General features: G+C 48.6%; 1 protein-coding gene across 16 annotated transcripts in view; it reads left to right on the top strand.

Annotated features, from left to right (window-relative positions):
- Positions 1–26,740, top strand: part of PIGG (phosphatidylinositol glycan anchor biosynthesis class G (EMM blood group)) — a 56,467-nt gene that overhangs the window by 4,644 nt on the left and 25,083 nt on the right. For 9 of the 16 annotated variants that reach the window (XM_081812841.1, XM_081812839.1, XM_081812847.1 and 6 more), the window contains exons 3-10: positions 2,977–3,186; positions 4,644–4,832; positions 5,903–6,044; positions 15,607–15,819; positions 19,874–20,091; positions 20,459–20,740; positions 22,132–22,589; positions 25,263–25,454. In XM_081812841.1, the coding sequence (XP_081668967.1) occupies positions 2,977–3,186; positions 4,644–4,832; positions 5,903–6,044; positions 15,607–15,819; positions 19,874–20,091; positions 20,459–20,740; positions 22,132–22,589; positions 25,263–25,454 (1,904 nt within the window). Of the gene's footprint in view, positions 1–2,976; positions 3,187–4,643; positions 4,833–5,902; positions 6,045–15,606; positions 15,820–15,904; positions 17,457–17,758; positions 19,141–19,873; positions 20,092–20,363; positions 20,741–22,131; positions 22,590–25,262; positions 25,455–26,740 lie in introns of those variants that run through there. The other 7 variants (XM_081812842.1, XM_081812846.1, XM_081812850.1 and 4 more) reach the window with 7 other exon arrangements.

Below are 26,740 nucleotides of genomic sequence, written 5' to 3'. Positions count from 1 at the left end.
GGCTTCAAGGCTGCATGGTCTTGTCCCTGTTTACCTCTTCATCCTCATCTGAGCTGCTTCCCTCTTCCTGTGTCATTCATCCACATAGATCACACATCCTGCAAGCATGCTGCCCTCTTTCAGCCTTGGGGCTTTCACAGTTTGCTGTGTTCCCCTGGAGAGCCCCACTGTACCTTCCTTCCCCTCCCCTAGACAACAGGTCAGCCTTCAGGTCTCAGCTCAAATGGCACTTGCGTTGCAAGCTTGTTAAAATTCATGTCCAATAAAATGGTCTTGGTCCAAATACTGGAGTACTTTGTAGCTGCTAAAAAAAAAAAAAAAAGAAGAAGAAAAGAAGTAGCTGTGTGTTTTCTGGGAAGAGAAGTTCAGGATATGTTATTGAAAAATAAAAGCAAGTTGCAGAATTGTTTATATAGTTTATTACCATTGTATATTTGTGATTATAACATACAGGAAAAATATTAAAGGGTACTTACCCAAAGTAACTGGTTACCTATAAGTAGTAAAATTTTGGGGTGAAAGAGAGGCTCACATTTAAAAAAAAATAATTTCATTGAGATAGATTTTTCATACAGTGAAGTGCAGACATTTTAATGTGTACAGTCTGGTGAGATTTAACAAATGTGGTATATCCATCAACCCCCCACCTCAACTCTGGATTCTGATCCTCCACCCCAGGAGTGGTGGTTCTTGCTATCATTTTGTTGGTTTGTCAGTGAGTTACTTGCCTAAACTCGTTCTGTAGAGTCTGTCTCCCCTGGAGTGCACAGTAACTGGTATCCGCTTATTTTTGTTTTTTAAATTCTGGTTTTTATTTTTAAGCTGGTCTTGCGAAAGGTCACCCCTGGGTGAGCATAGTTAGTGGTTAGCCAATGACTGGTGAGAGGTTGTGCTTAAACACCTAGGCCTTCCACCCTTTCAAGGGGTCTGTGTGTGGTTCGTACTCACTGTTCAGGCACCTAATACGCCTGCCCTGTCACTTTCTGTGTGAGTAGGGCCTCCTCTTCGGCTGGAAGGAATGAGTTACTAGGCACGGTCTGATCTCTCCCGAGTGCACAATCAGCCCCATGTGTGCACGCGGCTCTGTGGGCTCTTACAGAAATCTGGTATACCTGTCTCATTCCCAGACCCCATTTTTTTTTTTTTTTTTAAGTAGGCTCCATGCCCAGCGTGGAGCCCGATGTGGGGCTTGAACTTACGACCCTGAGATCAAGACCTGAGCTGAGATCAAGAGTCAGACGCTTAACCAACTAAGCCACCCAGGTACCCCTAACCCAGACCCCTTTTTTTTTTTTTTTAAAGATTTTATTTATTTATTTATTTATTTATTTATTTATTTATTTATTTGAGAGAAGGTGAGCGAGAGGGAGAGCACAAGCTGGGGGAGAGGCAGAGGGAGAAGAGAGAAGCAGGCTCCCCACTGAGCGGGGAGCCCGACGATGCGGGGCTCAATCCCAGGACCCCGGGATCATGACTTGAGCTAAAGGCAGACGCTTAACCGACTGAGCCACCCAGGCACCCCTAACCCAGATCCCATTTTTTTTAAAAGATTTTATTTATTTGAGAGTGAGCACGAGAGAGCACAAGCTGGGGGAGAGGGAGAAGGAGAAGCAGACTCCCCACTGAGCAGGGCCTGACGATGCAGGGCTCGATCCCAGGACTCTGGGATCATGACCTGAGCTGAAGGCAGATGCTTAACCGACTGAACCACCCAGGTTCCCCCCAGATCCCATTTGTAAATGTTGGGCTTGTCTCTTACCACAAACAGCATTGATGCCTGAGGCAGCTGTGATGTTGGCCTTCCTTGTTTTCAACACATCCCTGGCATGGGACTTCTCCGTGCAGCTCCAGGTCAGATGGACCCCTCTGGGTCCCCGTGGCCACTATGTCACAGGGGGAGGGGGCGGGGGCAGCCTCTGTTAAAACACCACAGATACTCACAGCTCTTACTGTGAGATTCAGTAGTTTGTCTTAGATAAGAACTTCTCAATTTGTTGTATATCCTTCGTAAGTTTTCAAAATCTTGAAATGGTTGTTTTGGGCAGTTCTATCCCATTTTATCATTGCTCTTAGGGGAGAGGATTTGCCGAGCTCCTCTGACATTCCAGAAATCAGGTTAATTCCTATTTGCTGTTTTTGCTGTTAAAGAAGACCTGGCGAAATTATGCCTATTGGCATGATACAGATTTCTGTTTATTTTCATTGCACAGGTCGGTCCCTGGATGCCAGTGTCATGGGTTGTTGGATAACTCTAGATCACAGGAGACACATGAACCATTACTATGGCCTCTTAGACTCTGTGCTAAAGCGAGGGAGGTTGTTGACAAAATTCTATGTCAGAAAGGCATGGGGATACGTCACACCCACCCTTTCCTCCCAGAAATTACGGTGCTGTGTCTGTGTGTGTGTGTGTGCATGCGGAGCAGGGGTGTCCCACCAGCATCCCTGGGCCAGTTTACTATGAGAATTTCTAAGAGTTCTTGCTTAGAGACTGCTTTCCTTCCAGGGTGTGTGAGAGGCTGCTCGTTCACATGGCATGGACATTAGAATTGCTAGGTTGTGAGATGAGTACATGGAGTCTGCTCGTCACACAGAACAGATTTGAAGCTTAGGTGAGGACCTGATGGGAAGTGGAGTATACAGGTTTATGTTTTCAGTGCAAACCACACTTTGCCATTTTCTTCAGTTGCTATAATCTACAGCTTTTCTGTCTGTCACGGTCATCCAGCTGCCCACTGCCTCCACCTTCATCCTCTCATTGGCTGAAATACAGTCAAGTCTTTGAGATCAAGTTTGCTAGTTTGCCAGATGCTGTGTGCAGCTTTCCCCTCTGTCCTACCACTGACCCAGCTTCCAGTATTGGGGGTGTCCTAGTTTTATGCTCTCCTCTTTCATCCGTAATATGATCTTTGGCGCTCCTTCCCATGCTACGCTTTGGATTCCGTAGTCTAATTTCTTGAATGTTTCCTCCTGCAGGCGTTGATGACAGGGAGCCTCCCTGGTTTCATTGATGTTGTCAGGAACCTCAATTCCCCTGCACTGCTGGAAGACAATGTGATCACACAGGCAAAAGCAGCTGGGAAAAGAATTATCTTTTATGGAGATGAAACATGGGTGAAATTATTCCCAAGGCATTTTGTGGAATATGATGGAACAACCTCATTTTTTGTGTCAGATTATACAGAGGTCAGTTTTTTAAAATAAGAAAGCTTTGTCATACTAGATAGAGTCTGATACCCTGTCAGTGAGAGGCAACATTGTTTTGTATGTGGCTTTTATTAGTATACTGGGAGAGGTATGGAGAGATTGTAGACATTGTTCATTCACATAATCAGTTACAACCCAGAGACATGAACCCTGATGGAGATGTGAGCAAAGTTCTCTTGGAACAGCTGAGCACCTGTTGATGGGGTACGGAGGATCAGGAAGGGCTTCCCAGCAAGGAGCCATTTAAGCTGTTTTGAGAAGTGAGTGGGGACTTCCCAATGGACAGAATGGGGGTGGCAGCATCGGTACGAGGCAGAGCCTGAGGACTCCAGAGGATCCTTGAGGCTATTGGTTCTCCTGTTAGTGCAGCAGTGTCCCCAGTGGGGAGGTGGGAGGACAGATGGTGAGCTGGGTGGAGTCAGGTCCTGAGGGGCATTGCGCTGTGCTGAGAGTGCAGTCTCCAACAAGGAAAAAGGGTGTGATTAGACCTGTAGTTAGAAGATTGACCCTGGAAGCAGAGGGAGGCCCCACAGAGCAGAGACAAAGCCACACCAGCTCAGTTTGCTGGGCCTGGTAGAGCGTTTGCAGTCTTGCTTACGTTAATACCCTTTGCTAAAGCTGACCTCTGTACACGCAGCAGTTAATGTCCAGGAGTGAGTTTCCCCATCCTCTGTCTTATCACTCAGAGACCCTTCCCTTTGTAGAGACTTTTCAGTGGGAGGGAGATGGGCCAGCTGAATGGTCAGGGCTGACCAGGCTCATGGCTCTATCAGGGGCTGCTCGACCACTAGTTGCTCAGAGCTGTATCTCTTTCCTCCCAGAGCAGCCTTCACATAGGACACACTTAGATGCCCTCAACTTGACCCCACCGGTCACCTGAACATCTGCTTAGTGTTAGTTAATTCCCAGTAGGGGTGCCACAGAATGTTTTTGTCAGAACAACACTTCTCATTTAAGTTGCCTGTATGGTATCTGTACCTTAGAAACATGAGGACGGTATTAGTGACAGCTTAATCTAATGCTAATATTTGTTTAACTTTTCTTTTTTTTAAAAGATTTTATTTATTTATTTGACAGAGAGAGACACAGCGAGAGCAGGAACACAAGCAGGGGGAGTGGGAGAGGGAGAAGCAGGCCTCCCGCAGAGCAGGGAGCCCGATGTGGGACTCAATCCCAGGATCCTGGGATCATGACCTGAGCCGAAGGCAGACACCCAACGACTGAGCCACCCAGGCGCCCCTTGTTTAACTTTTTTATGACAGGTTTTTCTGTTTGTGTTTAGGGCTTTTTGACGGGGGAGGGGCTGTCTTTTCAGATGAGTCCTGTTACCTAAAACAAACGCCTAGATTTTAAAAGGACTGTATCACTTTTCCTTGGAGAGTATAGATCAAGGGAAATAAAGGAAGCTATTCATACGTACTTTTCCCCCTTTACAGGTGGATGATAATGTTACAAGGCATTTGGATAAAGTATTAAAAAGAGGGGATTGGGATGTGTTAATCCTCCACTACCTGGGGCTGGACCACATTGGCCACGTCTCTGGGCCCAGCAGCCCTCTGATCGGCCACAAACTCCGGGAGATGGATAGCATCCTGATGAAGATCCACACCTCACTGCTGTCCGAGGTGAGGCTCACTATGGTGCGCTGTGCGTCACCATGCCAGTGTCTCCTAGGAGATACCAAGTTTCTGAAGTGGACTTGAGACCTCTGTGAACGCCACCATCACTCAGTTCGCCTGTAAGCACAGAGCGCAGGCTCAGCCTCCCAGCAGCTTTGACTGTGTCCACCACTGACCCATTCATCCCACTGCTAGTTCCTGAATGCCTGTCCGGGCATCTGTAGAGCTTCTACTGTAGCCAGGAAGGACAAATGAGGATAATCAACGAGTACGTAAGTATACTAGGAAAAGGGAACAGCAGTTGAGAGAGCTGTGATTTGAAACAATGGTGAGAGCAGCTGTCCTTCAGGACGTGTGACATGGGAGCAGAGCCTTGAAGGGAAGGAGGGGCAGATGTGCCCTCTGTGAAGGTGCATTCTAGGTGAAGAAGTAGCAAGAGCAAGACAGAGCCTGCCCGGCACATCCAGGAGCAGCAGAGGCCCTTGGCTGGAGCCCCAGGCTGAGGGGCAATCCCACTTGACACATAAGGAGACAGGTGTGACAAGGCATGTATCTAGGCTCTCGTGGCTCAGCAGTGGCAAAGACAGAAACCAGGCCCAAATCCTCTGCCCTAAGAGGCCCTAAATATAACCCTCCTGTGCTCCATGACCTCATACGATTCTATTTGTTTTATTTATGATATTATTTGTCTTTCACCCTTTGATCTAGCTGTAAGCTCATAGGTTAAAAAAAAAAAAAAGTCTAACTCATTTATAAAGAGTTACTAATGGGGCGCCTGGGTGGCTCAGATGGTTAAGCATCTGCCTTCGGCTCAGGTCATGATCCCAGGGTCCTGGGATCGAGCCCCGCATCGGGCTCCCTGCTCAGCGGGGAGCCTGCTTCTCCCCCTCCCTCTGCTTCTCCCCCTGCTCGTGTTCTCTCTCTCTCTGTATCTCTGTGTCTCGAATGAATAAATAAAAATATCTTTAAAAAAAAGTTACTATTTATAAAGGTAAAATCTAAAGTCATTTTCTTAACAAGATCATGTGGTCTCCTCAGTCTGAATGCAATTGAAATATTTTTCCTTTGCCTTATAGGAGAGAGAGACTCTTGTACCCAATTTGCTGGTTCTTTGTGGTGATCATGGCATGTCAGAAACAGGAGGTCACGGCGCTTCTTCCGTGGAGGAGCTTAACACCGCCCTGATCTTAATCAGTTCTGCATTTGAAAGAAAACCTGGTGAGGATTTAGGAATGTTTACTATTTTAAAACTGTATTTTATGTATCTGTTTTCTGTAGACCGATTTTAATTTTAAAAATCGTTTTTTGGTGGGGGTGCCTGGGTGGCTCAGTCGTTAAGTGTCTGCCTTCGGCTCAGGTCATGATCCCAGGGTCCTGGGATCGAGCCCCGCATCGGGCTCCCTGCTCCGCGGGAAGCCTGCTTCTCCCTCTCCCACTCCCCCTACTTGTGTTCCCTCTCTTGCTGTGTCTCTCTCTGTCAAATAAATAAAATCTTTAAAAAAAAAAAAAATCGTTTTTTGGAAGCTGTGTAAGTTTGAAATATCCTGAGCAATGTGAGGATGAAAATTAATGGGGCGAGGGGCAGCCAGGATTTGGAGTTTACATTTCTTGCCCCAATTTTTAAATTACAAATATTCTTTTTAAGAGTATTGTATGAATGTCACTGCCTGGGTATCTGGAACTATTGATAAAAATTACCAGTAGCTTCGAGACATCTGAACACATATGAACTGAAAGAAAGAAACATTAAAAATTAAATTTTTTTTTTTAAGATTGTACTTATTTATTTGAGAGAGAGACAGAGAAAGAGAACACGAGCAGGGGAAAGGGGGAGTGGGAGAGGGACAAGCAGACTCCCCGCCGAGCAGGGAGCCCGATGTGGGACTCCATCCCAGGACCGCAGGATCACGACCTGAGCCGACGGCAGATGCCCAACAGACTGAGCCACCCAGGTGCCCCAATAATTAAAATTTTTACAAACGGTCCATCTTTTGAAACTCTGAGGAGTCCTAAGATCAGTCAGAGCAGGACTAACTGAGGGCCTGTCTGTCGGCATTAAGACAGCCCAGCTCTCCATCCCCAGCATGGGCCGGCTTGCCTCACAGCCATGTGCCCTGTCTCCCTGTCAGCCTGTACTTCCTCGCCTCCTCACTTTGTAACACGCCCGCCTTCACTCACCGGTTACTTCTGAGTTGGACACTCTCTTGCCCCCTCTCACATGACCCTTCAGTACCGTCGGGCATTTCTTTTTGTTTTTTTTTTAAAGATTTTATTTATTTATTTGAGAGAGAGAATGAGAGACAGCATGAGAAGGAAGAGGGTCAGAGGGAGAAGCAGACCCCCCGCCGAGCAGGGAGCCCGATGCGGGACTCGATCCAGGGACTCCAGGATCATGACCTGAGCCGAAGGCAGTCGCTTAACCGACTGAGTCACCCAGGAGCCCCCCGTCGGGCATTTCTGAACCCTAGTTCTGGTAGCTCCCATTTGTCTGGTTTTCTTCGCACCTCTCGCTTTGCTATCTAGTCTTTGCTAGCTTAGCTCCTGGTCCTTTCTGGACTGCCTCCTAGTTTCATTCTACATTCACTCCTAAGATGATCTCGTCCACTCCCATAGTTTTAAATGCCATGAATAGGCTCTGCACTTGTTCGATTTATCCCTCTAGCTGTCTCCTCTTTTCTGATCTCCAGACTGTCTATTCAGCTGCCTGACACCTCCACTTGAGTCTCCCAAAGGTAGAGCAGCTGTGACAGCTTCACGTCTAATCTGCCCTCTCGTAATCCCCTGCTAGCAAATGGCACCTTCATGTGATTCTTCCAGGTGGAAATGTGGACGTCCCACTTCACCCTCCTTCTCCCTTGCTCCCCACATTCCAGACCATCCCCCATCTGTACATAAGACCAGTAGCTGAACTTTGGATCAAGTAACAATCCTACGTGAGGCTTCTTTCTCACTTCGCAGCTTCATCCTGAACCATATTGACCATTACTCACTGTGTCCTGGCCTCTGCCCTTCACACAGGTCCTCCAGGTGACAAGCTCTTCCCCATGTGCCCAACTCCGTCACCGTCAGCCCTTCAGCCTGCTTGTCCATTCATCCCTGGTTTCAGCTGACATCACTGGTTCATCCGTGAAACTAAATTGCCCTCCCTCTGTTCGTCATTCACAGCAGTCCACGCTTACTGCCCTCCTTCTTCACTTAGATTTTAATTACTGACTTATTTGTGTGATGCGTGCAACAGCCGCCTCCTCTCTGCACTTCAAGCTACAGTCAGGCAGCGCCAGATCTTTTTGTTCATTGGTACATGCCTGTCTCGGGCCTAAACATTGCCTGGTATGTGACGGGTGCCAAAAAGGATTGTCGAATGAATGAATCTCCCACTTGAGCGAGGATTGGTTGAGGAAGAATCTCCGTTGATTTCCTTCGATCTTTTTGCCACACTTCCTCCTCTCAGACATCTCATCTCCTAAGATACAAGTCCTTAGCTCTTGGGACCTGAGCCTTCCTATTCTAGGTGTCTCACTGAAGCCTGTCTTCCAGTGAGCGCACACACTACCCACCAGAGCGCCTGCCTTCTACACCTGGCTTTCCCACACTGTGTGCCCAAAGCAGGGTCCCACGTGGCTCCCCTACCTGAGCGAGAGCCCCATGCCAGAAACGCCCTTTCCGCTCATCCGTCCAGCAGAGGTGTGCTACCTGCCGTGGGCCAGGCACTGTGCTGGGCACTGTGGGCAGCCTCCACCCTCAGGGAGCTTGTAATCTGGGGAGCAAAAGAGACAGCTAAGCCGGTGGTTTTTATTATAGGGATGTTAGGGTCGTTGTTGAACTAAAGTGCTGAGGTTTCATCTCCAAGACGGGTATTTAAGAATGTCCTCCTTGGGAGGCCTGACTGTGTCTTCAGTGCCAGGAACAACCAGGGAGGCTGCACGTGCAGGACACCGGACAGGGTGGTTCAGGTCACTGACCTCAGTGCCAACAGTGAGTTCCAAGTTTTTTGTCACTTGTTTGCTCGTGTCGAGAATGGTTGTGTTCAGTTGTCTCGTTATGCTTATTTTATGAGCCAGGACGGCACTGCAAGTAGCTCGCTCAGAGTCGGTATTAATTTCAGGGCAATATACCCCCACTTACCCCCCTACCCCTAGCTGCCAGCAACTGCTAATCTTTTCTCCATCTCTGTCGACTTGCCTCTTCTGGACATTTCCTGTAAATGGGCCCTGTGGCCTTGTGTGACTGGCTGCTTTCATTTGGCGTAATGTTTTCAAGGTTCATCCAGGTTGTAGTGGTGTCAGGACTTCATTCCTTTCTTTGGCTGGATTATGTTCCACGTGATGGATAGACCACATCAATGTATCCATTCATTAGCTGATAGACATATGGGTTGTTTCCACTTTTCAGCTGTTAGGAATAATGTTGCTGTGAACATTTAGGAAGTCTTTGTGTGGACAGTTTTTTTCTTTTTTTTTAAGATTTATTTATTTTAGAGAGAGCGAGAGAGTGTGTGCAAGCAGGGGAAGGGGCACAGGGAGAGGGAGACAAGCAGACTCCACGGTGAGCAGGGAGCCCCATGCAGGGCTTGATCCCAGGACCCTGAAATCATGACCTGAGCTGAAATCAAAAGTCGGACACTTAACTGACTGAGCCACCCAGCTGCCCCTGGACAGATGTTTTCATGTGGTGGTGTTTTCTTTCTCCAGTACAGTTTTGCCCCACCTACCTTCTCTGTGCTGTTATTCTCACATACGGTACATTTCTTTTTTTTTTTTTTTTTTTAAGATTTTATTCATTTATTTGAGAGACAGAGAGCGAGCGAGCATGAGTGAATGGTATCTGCTTCTCCCTCAGGAGAGATCACTGAGCAGGGAGCCCAGTGCAGGGCTCGATCCCAGGACCCCAGGATCATGACCTGAGGCAAAGGCAGATGCTTAAGCAACTGAGCCACCCAGGCGCCCCAAGTACAGAACATTTCTACTATATATGTATATTTTATATAATGGCTTTTTAAATGTGTCCTTAGGCTGTTTTATAATTGTATAATTACTGATGCTCTTTGCTTGTTTTATGGATCAAAATTAACATCTAGAGTCACTTGTTTTCAGCCTGAAGAACCTCCTTTAGCATTTCTTACAGTGCAGGTTTGCTAGCATTAAATAGTTTCTTTGTTGCTGTTCGTTTTTAATCTGGGATGTCTCTATTATGTCTTCATTTCTAAGAGATAGTTTTGCTGGGTAGGAGATCTGAGCTGACCGTTCTTCTCTCTTTCAGTACTTTGGGTGCTCTGTCCCGCTGCCTTCTGGCTTGCCCGGCTTCTGGTGAGACGTCCTCTCAGTCTGGCTGGGCTTTCCTTGCCTTGGCTGCCAGCACTTTCATTATATGTCCGTGTGTTTTGTGTGTATCCAACTGGGAGTTCACTGAGCTTCTTGGATGTGTAGATTAATGGTTTTCATCAAATTTGGGAGAGTTTCTGTTTTTTCAGATTGTATAATTTTATCAATCTGCCTTTAAATTTGGTGATTCTTCTGCCAGTTCAGTGCAACTGTAGCGAATTTTTCATTTCGGTTACTGTATTTCTCATCTTCACAGTTTCCATTGATTATTTTCTTTATAATTTCTGTCTCTTTGTTGCTAATCTCTATTTGATGACACGTTGTCATCAGACCTTCCTTTACTTGTCTATGCATAGTTTCCTGTAGCTCTTTGAACGTGTTTGCGGTGGCTGCTTGCAAGTCCGTCTGTTCCCTCTAGGGGCCTGGGCCCTTTACTGGAAGGTTCTGCTGCTTTTTCTTCTGTCTGAGTCATACTTTCCTATTGCTTTGCGTAATTGCTCATAGTGTTCGGTGAAAACTGACCATTTCAAATAATATATTGCAGCAACTCTGGATTCTGACCCCCAGCCCCCTACCCCGGGGCCGTCGTCATAGTTGTTCCCTTGCGTATTTGCTGAGCAGCAGGGCTAGGCCACTTCGGTGCAGTCTCTCTCCCGCAGCACGGAGTCTGCTGTGGCTCTCTGCTGGCGCAGCCGCCCTGGGGTGACAGCGGTCTCACTGACGCCCTGTGCCTGCCTGTCTCTGTGATGGCTGTGCCGGGCTGATGCCTCTGCTGCCGTCACACCCAGCTTCAGGCTCCACTCATTGCCGGCCGATTGCCTTATTTTTGACAGCTTAGAATAAATGTGCTCCACAGTCTGATCTCGTGTTTGAGCCCCTTTGCAGGGTCATTTTCGAGGCCATTCTCCGAGGTGGTTCTGACCCTTCTCTCCTGGCGCTCTCTGTGAGCACCCAGCTGGCCTGTGGTTTAGCTTGTGGCTGTCATGAAGCTACCAGCCTCCTCTCTGCCGCCCACCTCCAAAATCTCCATTGTTCTCAAGAGCACTCCTAGGCTTGAATTCACCACTTCTGTTTCAGACAAAGTCAGTTCTTTTGTGGGGAGCTTTGCTCTGTTCTGCGGCCTGCCCTGGGCTAAATGAGCCACCGTTTCTAGTTATGGGCAGTGACAGCGCTCCCTTTCTCTTGGGGCCTCTGTGTAGTAGCCTCTGATCTTTTCCACTAGCCCCTTCTGGGGGCAGCCTCCACCCTGCGAGCAGACTGGGGTAGAAATTCTTTATGGGGCTGGGCAGAAAAAGAGAGTTCCCAGGCACTCAGCTGGGATTGAGCCTCTACACCACATAGCTGAGGAGGATGGGCAATGCTGGCAGCCTCTTCCTCCCCGGGAGAGCTCAGAGCCCTCACAGGGACCCAGGGGTGAGGGAGCCCCGTGTTCTTTGCTGTTCTTTGTTCTCAGAGCAGAGTGTGTCCCACGGAGCTACGGGGGGGAGGGAGGGAGTCATGGTTCCTCAAATGCCTCACACTCCCCTGTCCTTACCAAGCTTTCAGAGAGTTTCTTGAACAAAGATTTCTTCATTTGCTGTATGACCCTAGATGGTTTCCAGAGGCTATAAATCGTTGTGATGGTGGTGGTTTTTATAATTTTTGCCAGTTATGCTTGTTTTCCTGGCAAGCAGATCCACAGAGCTACTCAAGCCACCCTTCCTGATAGGTCTTTGAGGGCTTATTTGTATCCTACAGATTCATGTAAACTTTTGTTGCTTATTCTAATAAAAATGAATCTTAAGGTGTTTATTATTCTGAAAAATAAGCAGTTTTGAATTGTATACCATGTGATTTCAAGTACCCCCATCCTGCTACTATCCATCCCCAGAGTTCTGACCTCATGCCTCTGCTCTGCCTCCACACAGGGCAGAGCAGGTATATTTTATGGTCTTCCTCCTGCTAACAGGATGTAAGCTCCATGAAGGGAGGGACTTTGCCTATTCGTTCGTATTCTATCCCTCAAGCCCAGAATAGTGGCCTGTAGTGGCTGTCTCATCAGTAATGTGTGAAAGGTGGCTTAGCTGGACAGAGCACATTGCCAGGGCCAGTGGAGAGGAGACAGGTGGGAGAAGGCCTGGGTGCTGGATGGGGAGAATGATTTTCTGAAATGCTTTTCCTTCTTCTACAGGATAAAACCCAATGTGTAATGTGGCCTCCCTTGTATTGGTATTACCGAATTATAGTTCTCAAAATATTGCTGGCAAGAGCTAGTCACACTAATCAGTAGAGCAAAATCAAGAGGCCAAAAATAGACCCCAGTAGATCTGGGCATTTGGTGACGAATGTGGCATTTCATATTGGTGGAGAAAAGACAAGGCATTCTGGAAGTGATGTCAGGACCTTCTGGAAAAAAATCATGCTGGGAATCCACCTCATTCTTTGAACCTGTGTAAATCCCAGATCAAAACATTTAAATGTTTTTTTAAAGACTCCTTATTATGTAAATTTTCAGACACACAAAACTAGTCAAAACAGTGTAATAAACCCCCAAGCCCACCACCCAGTTTCAGTGGTTATGGGCCAGTTACGGCCAATCTTTTTTTCTTTCTTTCTTTCTTTTTTTTTACGATTTTTATCTATTTATTGATTTGAGAGAGAGACAGAGTGTGAGAGGGAGAGCATGATACGAGTGAGGGGCAGAGGGAGAAGCAGACTCCCTGCTGAGTAGGACCAGGCTGATGCCAGGATTCAGACCTGAGCCAGAGGCAGATGCCCAACCGACTGAGCCGCCCAGGCGCCCTTGTTATGCACATTCTTACATCTTCTGTCCTCTGGCTTGTTTACCTCTCCTGTTTTACTTGGAAGCAGGTCTCTAGAAGTTATGTGCTTTTCTTACTTTCTTTTTTTTTTTTTTAAGATTTTATTTATTTATTTGAGAGAGAGAGAATGAGACAGAGAGCATGAGAGGGAGGAGGGTCAGAGGGAGAAGCAGACTCCCCGCTGAGCAGGGAGTCCGATGCGGAACCCGATCCCGGGACTCCAGGATCATGACCTGAGCCGAAGGCAGTCGCCCAACCAACTGAGCCACCCAGGCGCCCCTTTTCTTACTTTCTTAATGTAGTCTTGATACTGTTAGCACATTTAAAATACGGTATTAATTCCTTGATTCATCAAATGGTCAGTGTTCAAATTTCCAGTGTCTGTCTCCCTTTTGAGTTGTTTGAGTTAAGATACCAATAAGATCCATGCACTGAGATTGGTTGATGTGTCTCTTTATGTCTCCTCCGTCTCCACTCCATCCTCTTCTATTTTACCACAATTTATTTGTTGAAGAAACCTGGTTATTTGTCCTGGGGAGTCTTCCTCTGCACTGTCTGCTGTGATGTCCTCTGTGAATCCTCTCTGCCCAGGAGGCAGATTCAGATCCCTTTGGTTTGGTTGGTTTTCATAAGGCTGTTTCCAGCGGGATGCACACAGGATGCTTGCTGGATTGTGAAGCCAGTAGCCATTGATGACCAACTAGTAATTCACTGGAGGTTGCAAACAGTGATACTTTAATTGTCTAATTCTTTTTTTCATTAACTGGACAGACTAATCCTGTAAGGAGCATCTTCCCCAATCTACTTTATTACCTAGCAGTACCATTTTTGTAACAGAGATAGGAGTAAAGATGAGTTATTCTTTCCACTTAATTTCCAGTTTCAAATCAATGAATTAGTTCACTGTGAGTTCACTAGTGTGCTTCAACTATAACCAATTAGGGTTTTGTGTTGTTGGTGTTCAGTAGCATTGTAAGCTCATGGATTTAAGCATAGTTTGTTTCAATTCAGTACAAATATTATTCTTTTTAATATTCAGATTGTCCCATCTTTGGCCAGTAGGAGCCTCTGATTCAGATTAGCTCCTGAGTCCTTCCAGCTTGGAGGTCTCAAACACCTTCGTATCTCTGAGGGCTCTGTTGTTGCCGGGTCTGAGAAGTTGTTCCAGCCTCTCGTGCACAGTTCCTTGCGTAGACCTGGAATCAGCTGCTTTTCCAGGATTCCCTCGTTCCTTTCAGTGGAAAGGGATCTTTGAGGACCACCGTCTCAGAGCTAGCAGCACTCATGGGTATTTGCATAATTATCATTTCTGGACAAAGCAAGGAAATCTTTTTAAGATAAAATTGGTCTTGAGCTTGTCTTATTACTTGCAGTCCACATTCACTACTGTAAAATGAAATTCTTAGATCTTCCGTCTGTTCTCTCTTTCTCCCAACCTTAGGATCCTGGTGGTCTACAATAGCCTGGATATGAGTATCATATAATGACCCACAGTAGTCTCGGTAGAACACCAGCACCACCACCTTTATCAGTGCCAAAAGCAGTTTAAGGTGGGCTTTTTGCTTTGGGTTTTGTTTTGTTTCAGATCAAAGCTTAATCTTTGATTAATATAAGAAAATACTAGAAGAAAACAGATGATAATACTGGAGTAGAAGGTTCTTTCTAAGTATAACCCAGAAGCCATCAGTGGAGGGTTGGTCAAGAAAAGATTAATATATTTGACCAAATTAAAAAGAAAAATTCTATACAACCAAAAAGTACCATAATCAAAGTAAAACCTCTACAAACCCACACTAGAGTGTCTAAGGTACTCCCACCAAGCACCAGCTCCCCGGGGTAGACTTCCCTGGTGGCCCCCTCAGGTCCCCTCAGACCTATATTGTAGTTGCGCAGGGGGGAGGCGGGGGCGGCTGGGGGGCGGGGGTGGGTGCTGGGTGTTCTCTTTACAGATGAGAAAAGTCTAACAAAGTCGAGTTCTTGTCCAAGGCATCAGCTAGATAGTGGCAAAGCAGGAGTGTGAGCCCAGTGCCCTGCTGTGACACCCATTCTCCTTGCAAGGGTTAGTAGGGAGGCCAGCCATTGCTACGACTTGAAGCCCTTCAATTGCTGGGGCCATCAGTAGGCAGATGTCTTGTTTGTTGGAGTTGGTTATAGGACTCGGCCCAGCTGAATCCAGCCTCATTCTACTCTCCCCAGTTAGAGGTGCCTTCTACTGCTCAAGAGCCGCTGAGATGCCTGTGTTCATTTCTCAGTGCTATGTAGACCTCTCTGAACCCACGGGGGTGGGGCCGCCAGAGATCCCACCATCATCCTGGTTCAGGAGGTTGACTGTTGGCCTCACCAAAGCGACCATCCCTCCGCATCTGCAGAGCTCCCTTCTCTCTGCATGCCCAGCCCCAGCCCTGAAACTCAGGCAATATTGAGTTTCTTGTGCTGGTATCTCTCCCACATATTGTATGCTACTTTGCGGAAGGCCCCGTGCCCACACAGAATGAGTGCTTAGTAAGTTTGTTGACAGAAACACCAGTGAGGTGATTTCTTGATGAATGTACATGGAATGCTTTGAAGAGGTGCGCAATTGATCATAGCAGGTCAAGGGAAGGACCACCATCATACACATTAGAGAGCCTGTCACATAAACCACTTTCTTTTCTCTAGGTGACATCAGACGTCCAAAGCATGTTCAACAGACTGACTTGGCTGCAACCCTAGCAATAGGGCTTGGTCTGCCGATCCCAGGGAACAGTGTCGGCAGCCTCCTGTTCCCTACCGTGGAAGGGAGACCGGTGAGAGAACAGCTGAGGTTTTTACATTTAAATGCAGTGCAGCTCAGCAAATTGTTGCAAGAGAACGTGCCGTCATACACAAAAGGTAACTCAGTTAATAGACTGTTTCCACTGCACCTGGTGTTCTCCTGTGTTCATCTCAGTCTTTGACTGTACTTCGGTTTTCTTAGAACCCTGATGGTCACCGTTAGCAGCACCCACAGATACAGTGATCTACATCAAGCTCTTTCATAAATGTATTCGTTCAACAAATACGGAATTTTTTCACTAAGTTCCTATCTGGCTGAGAACTGTTAAAGGCACCTGAGACATAGGGCTCTGCCCCCATGCGGAGAAGCGGCAGCAGCTATCAGATGGTGATGAGTGCCTCAGAAGAAGGGTGGAGTGGGGAAGGGACGGGGAGCGCAGGTGGCTGAGGGCTGTCGGGGCAGAGGCCTGGCCTTTGAGACTCGGAGTGTGTGGCAGATGCAGGACCCTACAGCGGGGACGTGTCTGCACATTCAAAGGGTGACCAGGGGACAGAGTGGCCGGAGCAGGGTGAACTGGGGCAAGGCAGAAGGAGACGAGGTCAGAGGGATATGGGGGCCTTTTAGGCCTGGAGGGGCTCTTGTGTCATGAGCTAGGTGGGGAGCTCATGCAGCCTTCTGCTGCATCCTCAGAGGCTCTCTCGGGTGCCCGTGTGGAGGGTTCTGCCTTGTGTTGTAGGAGAGTCTGAAGGCTGCTGCCGTACCCCAGTGAGAGGTGTGGTGAGGGCCCAGGCAGTGGCGTGCTATATCCAGGACAGATGGCAGCATTCCAGGTATATTTTGAAGGCAGTGCAAGCAGGATTTGCCGATGCACTGGGTATAAGGTGCAGGTGAACCAGAGGCGTAAGGAGCAGCTTGGCGTGTTCAGCAGCGCAGTGGAAGAATGGGGTGACCATTACTGAAGTGTGGGAGTGGGGTGCTTGCGGGGTGAGGGGATTGGTGTTGAGGAAGCCAAGTAAAGGAAAGAATTTTAGGAAGGGAGGAGTGAGCGGCCAAGTTGAATGCTGCTCAAGGTTAGATGAAATGAGGAACCAAGACTTGACCGTTCATCTCGCAGGTGAGGTTACCAGCGACTCTGTCAGGAGCGGTGCCTGTAGAGTGCTGGGGGAAGGCTGGGCTGGAGTCAGGGCAGGGAAGGAAGTGGGGCGTGGAAATGGGTGTTGTGTGAGGTGGACGGAGGCCAGCGCAGGGTATGTTGTTTATGTATCTGTTTTAAAGATTTTATTTACTTATTTGGCAGAGATAGACACAGTGAGAGAGGGAACACAAGCAGGGGGAATGGGAGAGGGAGAAGCAGGCTCCCCGCTGAGCAGGGAGCCCGATGCAGGATTCGATCCTGGGACTCCAGGATCATGGCCTGAGCCGGAGGCAGACGCTTAACGACTGAGCCACCCAGGCGCCCCTGTTGTTTATATTTTTAAGCTGGGAGAAGCTAAGGGGTATTTCTATGCTGGTAGGAATGATCCAGAACAAGAGAGCACATCTCCCCAGGACCATCTTTTCAAACAATTGATCTGACCATCAAGGTGCATCAAGGACAACATGTTTGGTGCTGGGACTGGGGCTGGTTTCAACGCCTAGTTTGAGGCAGCATTTAATGTGATGTTGGCAACTTTTCCTACTTGAGAAAGTGGAGTACTAGTTAGTAGAGTGAATGCCCATGAGTTTGAGCTGAGATGTAGGCTGGTCTTGACTTGCCTGTGAAGACCAGCAAGGACTAGTGGGGTGCCGGGTGTCCTGAATGGTGGGAGAGCTTAGGGGGACAGCCCCTTGTCGGTGAGGTGGCCCCTGTGAGAGCAACTGTGTGAAAAGTGAGGCTGGCCCAGTTGCACATTTCAGTCCAGGGGAGAGACAATAGTTACTTTATTTGTTTTCAAAAGTAACTTGTGAGTTTGGTAGCTTTTGCAAATTTGTTATTGGTAATATGTCCTTTTTCCTGTACTAACAACCAATAAAACACCAAACAAAACCACAATGGGGGTTTTTTGCTTATTTCAGGAGGATCAGTAGGGAGAATGAAGCTCTGCAGTGCGTGTGGCCAGAAAGAACCCTATGAGATGAGCAAAGGCCAGTCCCTGGCATGAGAAAGCCCTTTGTCTATACGATCAGTGATCCTGTTTCCTGAGACGAAACTGGGTACATGTCTGACACTGAAGTCAGTTTCAAGGCCTCCCCTGATATCCAGCCCAATCTGATACAACTCTTCCATCGCTCCCCTGACTTTTATTACAGTTGTACAGACTTTTCTCACCTCAGGACCTTTGCACACGCTCCTCCCATAGACTGGATGCTCTTCCCCAGTTATCACCTGATGGATTTCTGGGCCACCTTCCACTTCAGCTTCGGTGTCAGACCTTCTTGTCCCCCACCCTCAACCCCAGATTTCAGTTTCTTCAGTGTTACCAAAAGTCACCCCCATTCCCCTACTTTCCTCCACAGCATTTTTCACGATTTGTACTTACACACGCATGTGAGAACCCAGCTAGATCACAGGCCCAAGCAGGCAGAACCGTACCTGTTTGCGCGTAGCATGTAGTCAGTGCTCAGTAAATACTTGTTTGGATACGTACGCAGGCGTCCACTTCTTGCTGGTTCTGGGTGGTGGAGTACAGACACTGCTGCCCCTGTGTCTCTGATTCTGGGTACAGCCACAGGTGCCCCTGCCTCTGTGACTTCAGGATGGTGGGGTGTAACAAGGGTTCCATCCTAGATCCAGACTACTTGAGTTTAGATCCCAGCCGTCACCTGCCAGCCCATGAGCTGGTGTCTGCGTGCCTTCTCTCTGGGGTGGGCATGGTCGTCACCCCATCTCAGGTCATGGGGAGAGGACAGGCGTGAGGGGCTTGGAGTAACGCCGGCCACCAGCACTTGGTCACCTGGTCTCCGCAGCATGGCAGGGCTTCAGGCATTTGGGCTGTGCTCAGGGTTATACAGCAACCCTAACCCTAATCCTGCAAGACATGGCCTAGACCACCTTGGAATAGCTCTGCTGGAAGTCGGAAGAGCACAATAAATACCATGGAGTCTCAGAAAGGAAGTCCTTGTTTTGCAGACTAGTTGAGTCACCAGTAAGTCTGGTCCAACTCCAGAAGGAAGCAAGGCAGCTTCCTGATGCTGAGCTGCCTGCCGTTGCCATCCCAGAGTGGGAGCCAGCAGCATTTGGGGCTGGGCTTCAATCCAGGAGCTGTTCTGTCAGCCCTAGCTGTGCGTCGGGTTGGGTCCTCTAGCTCGGCATCATGGCAGGAGGGGTCAGGCCACGTGAAGAAGGGAAGCAGGTCAAAGGTGGGAAATTTGTAACACCAAGGGCCTATTAATGTAATGCCTTTCTAGGTTGTTTTTGGTTTTGTCTTTTAAACATTTTATTTACTGGGGCGCCTGGGTGGCTCAGTCATTGAGCGTCTGCCTTCGGCTCAGGTCCTGGTCCCAGGGTCCTGGGATCGAGCCCCGCATCAGGCTCCCTGCTCCGCGGGGAGCCTGCTTCTCCTGCTCCCACTCCCCCTGCTTGTGTTCCCTCTCTAGCTGTGTTTCTCTCTGTCAAATAAATAAAACCTTTAAAAAAAAAAATTTTTATTTACTCATTTGTCAGAGAGAGAGAGTGCACACAGGCACGGGGAGCAGCAGAGGCAGAGGGAGAAGCAGGCTCCCCGCCGAGCAGGGCTCCATCCCAGGACCCTGGGACCATGACCTGAGCCGAAGGCAGACACTGAACCGACTGAGCCACCCAGGCGTCCCTGGGGTGTTTCTATATTGCATATGAAAGAAGAAAAGCTTGGAGAGAGACTGAGAGAGAAGGGGGAGGAGGAGGAGGCAAGGGCAGGTGTGGGAGGGAGAGAAAGGGCGGCAGAGCAGTGGGCAGACACCTGTATCCATGTCGTGTGCTGCTTTGTGCCTCGGGCCGTGGCGGGCTGGCAGGCAGGCAGGAGGTCCGAGGATTCGTGAGCACCATTGGCTGTTGTTTTACTGAAGGCGTTGCTGGCCACCCCCTAAGGAATAGTTCATCTTCATTAGGTAGCAGGCTTTCTGCTCACACCACGTGCTGTGAATAACTGAATACTTTGAAATGTGCGTGAATGTCTGTGATCTGTATGTGTAACCTTGTCCTCTTCTTGTTAGAGCCTGGATTTGAGCAGTTTAAAATGTCAGAGAGGTTGCATGGGAACTGGATCAGACTGTACTTGGAGGAAAATAACTCAGAAGTCCTTTTCAACCTGGGAGCCAAGGTTCGAAGGCAGTACTTGGATGCCCTGAGGACCCTGAGCCTGTCCCTGAGCAGACAAGTGGCCCAGTACGACATCTACTCGATGCTGGTGGGGACTGTCATGGTTTTGGAGGTACGGGAGCTTGTGTGGAGTTATGGCTTAGCCGTTAAACTGATTTGATATCTCAGCCAGGATATTGTAGTTTAAAGCATATAAAGTATTATTTTTTTCTGAAAATGGGAAAATACCAGTTTCTTTGTTTGTTGAACTCTTTCATTGTCTGTCGTCACGCCCAAAGTATCGTCAGGCGTCAAGTGGCTGTGCTCCACATGGCTGCATGTGTACGTTCTTGGTAGGTCATCAGAAATCGTGTTCAGTGGGCTTTCTTCTTCTGTTTCCAGCAGTCGAATAGCTGGCACAAGGTCAGGAGACAGGCTTTTCTGAACAGTTCTCTCCAAGCCCAGCAGGCGTGGACACTGCTGCTGTTTTCCTATTCCAGGTTCTAGCGCTGCTCCTACTCAGCATCCCGCAAGCTCTGAGCAGCAAGGCTGAACTGGAGGTTCCTCTCTGGTCGCCTGCGTTTTCTCTGCTCTTTTATTTGATGTTCCTGGTTCTTTCTGCTCTTCACGTCATTGTGTGCACCTCGGCCGAGAGTTCCTGCTATTTCTGTGGCCTCTCGTGGCTGACAGCAGGCGGAGTGATGGCGTTGATCTCTGCACTGCTCTGTGCAGTCGTGTCTGCTCTTGCCAAGATGTTTGCCTCTGGAAAATTCCTGAGCAAGGTAAGGCTCGTTCCTACACATAGGACACTGGCTTTTGGAATAGGCCATTTTCTCGTATTTCAGCTGATGTTTCATTCATCAGCCACTGGCTAAACACCAGCTGTGTATCAGGCGGAGTCAAGGAGCCACTTCAGAGGGGCCGACAGCTGAGCATCCTGACTTCAGACACTCCGATCTGTGTTGTCAGGTCACGTGCCTCATTTCTTCGTGGGAAAGACAGGGTCCCTGTGACTGTAAACATGACACTGTACAGAGCTGTTGGTCACAGAAGAATAGGCAGTTGGCTGCTGGGGCAGTGTGTGAATCAGACATCTCTCCGAAAGAGTTTGAGCGGCAGCCAAGGGAAGAACGTTACCGAGAGAAAAGAGTCAGCTCGTTAGACCTTCTAGGAAGGTCAGCAGGAGGCCGGGACCCTGTCCTCATCCTGCCCTCCTTGGGAGTCCATCCTGCCTTTTCTTTTCAAGACTGATGTTTTCCTTCAGATTTCTTAGAATCTTTGGCCTCTGACACCTTTATTCATGGTTGTGGTGGCAGACCAATGAAGCAGAGGTGGACAGCCACGGTTGGTCCATGATGCCAGGAGCCCAAGGGACTCAGGGAAGTGACTCCAGCCCCCCCACCCCCACCCCCAGTGCAGCTGCCTCATCTTGAAGCCATCTGATGCCCCTCCCTGCGTGCGTGTGTCTGAGGAACTCACGGGTTGTTGTTTATAGCACATTTCTGTTCCCCATTAGAGAGCATAGGTTTCCCTAGAGCCATTTGATTCCCTGGGGCCTAAATAGATTCATGATCTCTCTCTTTCTTTCTTATACCGCTGTACACGATAAATAGAGTAAATATTATTAAGTAGTTATCAAATGACAGTCATTAATCCTCATCTTTAATTTTAAATGCTTTCAGTTAGTATATTTAAAGGATAGTACTGTGATGCCAACTTTCTTGTTTCAATAGAATTGACCATTTTAATGAAAACTGTCTGGATTTCTGGAAAAGTCATGGCAAAATTAGATGTCTGCTTTGGTGGAATATATCCTGGGGGTTCTTTGGTTTCAAATAGCAGGAACTGACTATGGCCCACCCCTGAGGACCTCAGGCTCCCCGGGAAAGGGTGAGGAGAGTTCCAGAAGGGCTGGTAGGTGAGCTCTCTGAGCTGCAGCACTGCCCAGATGGCGTGGGTCGCTCAGCTTAGGGCTCGCAGTCCAGGGAGACAACTGCCCATGCCCCAGGAGGATAGGCAGTCCCATCAGTGCAGGAGATGGGTGTGGGGCGTGAGGAGCAGCACGTACCTGTCACAGCAGGTTATGCTCTGTGAGCAAGAACTTGGAAGTGCATGTGGTAGGATTTGTGTAATTTTTATATTTTTCCTCACAAAATGCACTTTCCTTTTACAGAATCCAGCTCATCCAAAGGCACGATGGTCGGAGTTAGATGTTCTTATCTTACTCGGGACCGTGGGCCACGTGCTGAGTCTGGGTGCAAGCAGCTTCATCGAGGAGGAGCACCAGACCTGGTATTTCCTCATTAACACCCTGTGTCTGGCTCTGTGTCACGAAATCTACAGAAACTGCTTTCTGAGGGACGACTGTGAGCCCCAGCAATGCTCACACATGGAGGAGGGATTCGTCAGCACTGCACCAGCATTACAGGACAGGAGCATCCACTGTAACATGTTAGAGCCCCACAGAGTGTCTAAGGACCCCACTTCCCTTGACACGCTCAGAGGCTGTGAGAAGTGGATGGTGTTAGCAAGCCCATGGGTGATACTTACCTGCTGTCGGCTGCTGCGGTCACTAAACCAGACGGGTGTGCAGTGGGCCCACCGGCCTGACCTGGGGCATTGGCTCACCAGGTGAGAGCATGAGCTGTGGCCTTAGGCCAGACCTTGCATGGTTGACTGACCACACAGTCTTCTTTTTCAAAATGTAGGCCTATTTTTCATATTCAGAACAGAAGTGGTATTTGAGATCTGAAGAAATAGAAACATAGACCGTAAGCCATGATTTGATGTTGAAAGATGGATTTCTTTGGGTTTTTTTAATTGCTGAATCACTGTAATTGTTTATGTTTGAAAACCTTTGAGTTTTAAAATGACAACTGCAGCAAGGATGTAGTTTTGTCACTTGCTGCCACCTCCCTGACAAGGTAGGGCTGGGACGGGGCCATGCTCCCTCTGGCCACCCACTCCTCTCTCCCCACCCTGAAGCCAGTGGCTGGACAGCCTAGTCAAAAGTATAGCAAATGGGGAGGATCAAAGCAGAGAGAGGGAACTGAGACAGAAAAAGTCAAGATTTGGCTGTATCAGGGCGCCTGGGTGGCTCAGTCAGTTAAGTGTCTGACTCCTGATTTCAGCTCAGGTCATGGTCTCAGGGTCGGGCGATTGAGCCTCATGTCCGGCTCCACACTCAGCATGGAGTCTGCTTGAGATTCTCTCTCTCCTTCTGCTTCTGCCTCTACCCGCCCCCCCCCCGCCCCGTGCATTCTCTCTCTCTCTCAAAAAATAAAAAAAAAAGTGACTATATTATATATATGTATTTTTTAAGATTTATTTATTTATTTATTTGAAAGAGAGAGAGAGAGAGTGCCCACAAGCAGGGGGAGCGGCAGAGAGAGAAGCAGGCTCCCCGCTGAGCAAGGACCTGATATGATGCGGGGCTCAATCCCAGGATCCCGGGATCATGACCTGAACCAAGGACAGACGCTGAACCGACTAAGCTACCCAGGCACCCCTATGTTATACATTTTAATTGTCTGTCAGTGAAGACTTAGAAAACTAAAGTAGAAGGAAGAGAACAGAATGGACATTTGTTTCCTGTTGCTGTGAAGGACTTACATGAAAATTACCAGCAGGAGGGGGGCTCAGGACAGTGCCAGACATCCTAAAGGAGGGAATGCCAAAAGAAAGAGAAGGGACATGCTCGCCCTCCTGGGGATCGGGGAGCTTTGGGTCAAACAACAAGGCGTGATTTTACTCATAGTCAGGTAGACACACAGAAGGAAGTGATAGAACCCAGTCCTGGGTAGCAGCAGAGGACCCCTGACCATACACTGCCGTGGTCCTTTGGGAAGATACCTGGAACTATCCATCAAAAGCTATAAAAATCCTTCCTCTGGTCAAATAATTCTGGTGGGAAATTTTTCCCAGGTGTTCACTCTGTTAGCAAAGCCCTGGCAACCACAGGAACCACAGGCAGCTTTTTCCAGGGGCCTGCCATGTGCCTGCTCCTTTCATTTTCACAGCAAGCCTGCAGAGAGAGGTTGCTGGCCTGTCCCACCTCAGAAGAGGAGGCAGAAGGGAGTTGAGGCACCTGCCCAAGCATGTGAGGTTGGGAGAGCCCCGGGACAGCCCAGTGGCCTCACTTAGTATTTTTCTGGAGAGTTGAAGCCGTGCAGGAGAATGTGCTGATTCCCAGGCCCGATGCCTCACGCCTCCCCCTCTCCCGCTGCCCCGCCCCGCTCCTTAGTCTGGACCCTCCTTCAGCACACTCTCCCCAGCAGGATGCCCCCCTCCTGCATCACGAGTCTTCCCTGTGCTGCTGAGTTACTCCTGTCAGTTTGTGAAGAGGTGGCAGTGTGGCCCCCTTTCTCTTCATAGCAGAGCTTCTGGGGAGGCATGTAAACTCACCTTCCTTATTGCTGTCTTTCAGTTGTTATAATTAACAATCTAGGAGAGTGCACAATACACAGTCTAAAGGGCAACAGTGAATGGACACCCAGGTGACCGCCTCCCAGAGCAAGGACCAGGGCAGGGCCAGGCCCCAGCATGACCCCTGTCACCACCTGCCATCCGTGGGCCCACGTCTTGACACTGGCCACATCTTTCCTCTGAGTCTTTTCCACGTAGTTTTTCCACTGATGTGTGTTCACTTGGCAAGATAGTCACTCATCCACTTAACAACTCTGAGTGTCTGGGCTTTGTGAGCACGAGCTGTGGTGAATGACACAGAAAAGAATCCTGCCTTCCAGCACAGCCCTCCCCGAGGTAGCAGGATGGTGGGCCAGGGCCAGGCAGACCGGGGGGCCCAGCTCTGCTGTGACAGCTCCGTGCTCCAAGCGGAGATGCTCAGCCCCTCTGCAAAGTCTCCCCGCCTGGGAACGAGCAGACACTCTTTAAGTGAGTCAGTCTGTGCCAATGAGTGAATGAGAGAGAATCACGCCGGGACGTGCCTGTCTCCCTGAGCAGGGTGTTCGCTGGTAAATGCATTGTGCCCAGAGTCTCTTCACCTCTGGGTGGGGAACATGGGGCTGCCAGGGGAGCCAGTGGATAGTGTTTTATACAGATCACTGCGCTGGCCAGGGAAGGCCTGGTGGCAGGGGCCATTTGGGAATGGAAATGAGAGTTCGGGGTAGCCGTCCTTCATTTGTCACATTTTAAGAACCTTTGAATCTAAATCACCGATGATTTTCTTCTCTGTTTTGCTTTTCAGAAAAATCAGCTAAGTTCTTAGAAAGCCACTTGATGTAGATCCATGACATCGCCAGTTACACTTGTTAGTAATTTGGGGCCTTTTCCATTTCATTTCAGCTCTGATCACAAAGCTGCACTCTCTCTTCTGGCTGCCCTTTCGCTCGTCGTGATTTTCGCACTGGTTCAGAGGAGGTGCTCTCTGACGTCAAAAGTAGCCATGGCACTTGGCCTGCTGGGCGTCTATTGCTACCGGGCGGCCATTGGAAATGTCCTGTTCCCATGGCAACAAGACAGCAAAGACATTTCAAAGTAAGTGCACTGGCAAATCGATTTCATGTTTTAGGTACTAAAGCAGGCCGTGCAGTCTTGAGAACTTTGGAGTTGGTTCCTGCGACTTGTGATCTCAGCAGTTACTGGAGCCTGACAAGGAATGCCTCAGTGAACGGATTCTTTTAGCTTCTTTGTTTTGGGAGGCGAGAGACATATAATGCAGTAAGGCCACTGAGCTTTCTTTTTTAAAATAAGGGGTTCCCTGAAAATAAGGAATTTAAAGGGTTTACTTTTGCTCAGTTAAGACATAGTAACAGCAGTCACAAAGAATGGATGCTTCCTAGCAGTTGGGAAATAAAGGCACACCAGAAAAATCAGCTCTCCCATAATTTACGGTGAGCTCCGGGGGTGGGGAGGGCCCCCTCGTGCTGAGTCATGAAGGCCACTTTTTGTCACAGACTGGCAGCTTTTCTTTTCTTAATGGTGATGTGGGGTGGGGTGAGCAGAGGCCATCCTGGCGGCTGTTTGTAAAATGTGTTAAGAACCTTGAGTGTGTCCAGCCCTCTGACCTGGGCGCCCTCTTATGGAATGTACCTCAGGAATCCACCCAGAGACGAGGCCTGATACCGGCACACAGGCAGGCTCTCTGAAAACTGATTTACAGGTACACATAATACAAAACAAGGTAATTGGCCAACAGTGGTGGGATGAGCCTCTGAATGATGTTAAAGCTCTGTGCTGACTAGTGTGCTTTCATAGAAGACATGAAGATGTGGATTGACAGGCTGTAAAACTATTGTATGACCCCATCTTATGAAGTATGTACATATTTTTTTTATGTTTGTATGAAAGACTAAAATAGGTAATTGGTTGTGATTATATTTAGGACATGGAATCACAGGTAGCTTGTGCTCTTCCTTTTCATGCATTTTTTTATTGCTTTTCTAGTCAGAGAAAGAAAAGCAAATGTCATCTTCTCTGAAAAGGTCGAGGTGTAAGCTGAGGGCTGTGACCAGGCTGTGTGGGTGCCCAGGAGCCATGGGGCACACCTGGAAGCAGGACCTGCCGACGGTAGGGGCAGTTGAGGTGACGCCAAGACCCTGGCTGAGGTGACAGCAGGGTGGCAGGCCTTCTCCTGAGGCAGCGAGGTCAGGTAGGGGGCGGATGGTGGGGAGACATCTCAAAGGCTGTCCACTTTGGAGCCTGAGACTCTGAGCAGATGTCAAGGCTGGGCATCACGTTTGAGGGTGTTCAAGTGTGAAACATGAATACATTCCTCATTTCCTCTCAGATCAATGCACCTAATTTCGTGATCACTCATCTCA

Source organism: Leptonychotes weddellii, chromosome 2 (assembly GCF_054177405.1).
Source record: "Leptonychotes weddellii isolate Sample4059 chromosome 2, ASM5417740v2, whole genome shotgun sequence".
Taxonomy (NCBI): Eukaryota; Metazoa; Chordata; class Mammalia; order Carnivora; family Phocidae; genus Leptonychotes; species Leptonychotes weddellii.
The sequence above is the reverse complement of the archived record's forward strand: the minus strand, read 5'-3'. Positions and strand labels throughout refer to the sequence as shown.